We start from the raw sequence: 1,683 nt of genomic DNA, 5'->3' as shown, positions 1-1,683 counted from the left end.
TTGTCCCTAACTAGGTATAAACAGAAGCTTATTAGAGTCTGCAGGGGTGACCGGGGTGGGGAGCAAGAAACGGGTCGCACACATCTGTTGCTCGAACCCGTTTCCCCTTCGGAGGAGGGACGCTTATCTGGTAAGTCATAAGGCATTGTTTAGTATACTCATCATTTCTTTCACCCTTAGTACTATTCCCTTGAACATAAGCAAATATCTTAACTACCAAAATTACTTCATCAGTAAGCATCACTATCCTTAATAATACACTACACTTAATACCAAAACACGCTGAACATGCCAACTTTAATACCATGACATTTTATATTCCTTGAAATATTCCAGTGGGTATCTGTTACTTGAATACTCACTCCTCGTACTAGACATGGACGTGAAGACGGGAGAAGGTCAGGAGTGGCAGCATTACCGAGAGAAGAGCCACGCTTCCCCGACAGGAACAGAACGGGTTCCCTCTGAAAAAAATAAAGTCGCTGTCTCATACCACACCTTAGGGATGTTAGGGTTTATGATCTTGGTACGGACAGCGATGGACAAACAGCTTACCGAGAAAAGCATTAGACTCGCCAATCGTAAGGTGCGTACGTAATCAGTGAAAGAGGGTCAATGTGGAAAGCAAGTGATGCTGTGGTGCGATCCCATAGGTGGGTCTGTTGCCTGGTCGTGCTGAATTCCGTGTGGTGAGGTTGGCGCACATCCATCCGAGTTGTTAAATCAAGATGTGAGTTTCATGGCTCGCCGGATGGGGAGGTCGTCTCTGGAGATACTGAGTCCGCTTTGTTCACAACTCTAGGTTAACGACTGAGTGCGGTGCTCCTTTCGAGTTAGAACATGATCTGGTTGATCTGGTAGAGTTTTGTTTGTACATCCTCATTGATGAAATCACTGGTGGTGAAGCGTAGACGACGTGGTCTGAACTTCAGCTGTTCATGGACCCAATCCAGCCAGCGCACCTCTTCATGCATGAGACTTGGTATTCGCCTACAGCACTATTTACTCAACAACACGGAACACATCTCTGCCTCGTTAAAAGCATCTTCATATGATGTAATCGATACAGCAGCTACTGCCATCATTCAAGAGCAAATACCTCATACGCAACAAAGCTTACGCTCACTCGAAGAATGAAGGCAGAGACTCGAAAAGTGGTATTATGATTATGCATACCAGATAATCCGTATATGATAGTACCACTCAATAGCATCAGCTCACTCACCAATTTTCAATAGTAGTAATGATAGTACTAGGAACACCTCTCCAAGGCGGCGATAGAAAAAGGAGCTTGAAGTGTACACAAAAAGAACTAGCTTGACCACCAAGAACATGCGAGATTCATAACCCTCCCACCGTTACAAAGAGAGCGCCCCTTGAAGAGGAGTTATTGAGCACCACCCTCAGCAGCACCATCTTGATCAGATGTCCAGAGAGTCAGGTTGTCTCTAAGGAGTTGCATGATAAGCGTAGAATCCTTATAGCTATCCTCGCTAACATTATCGAGCTCGGCAATCGCATCTTCGAATGCCTTGCGAGCCATCTTACAAGCCTCTTCAGGCTGGTTTAAGACTTCATAGTAAAATACAGAGTAGTTGAGAGCGAGACCCAAGCGAATAGGATGAGTAACCTGCAACTCAGACTGAGCGATATTAGTCGCATCCTTATAGGCCTGATCAGCAT

General features: G+C 45.3%; 1 protein-coding gene across 1 annotated transcript; it reads right to left on the bottom strand.

The window, feature by feature from the left end:
- Positions 1 to 1,387: 1,387 nt before the first annotated feature.
- Positions 1,388 to 1,642, bottom strand: Pmar_PMAR013306 (14-3-3 protein, putative; the record flags this gene model as incomplete). The annotated part of the gene is made up of 1 exon (XM_002788271.1): positions 1,388 to 1,642. A coding segment is annotated over one exon (255 nt), but the record flags the coding sequence as incomplete, so codon positions are not given.
- Positions 1,643 to 1,683: the final 41 nt, after the last annotated feature.

This window comes from Perkinsus marinus, assembly GCF_000006405.1.
Source record: "Perkinsus marinus ATCC 50983 genomic scaffold scf_1104296928548, whole genome shotgun sequence".
NCBI lineage: Eukaryota > Perkinsozoa > Perkinsida > Perkinsidae > Perkinsus > Perkinsus marinus.
Note: the sequence above shows the minus strand (reverse complement) of the source record. Positions and strands in the feature narration are given on the sequence as shown.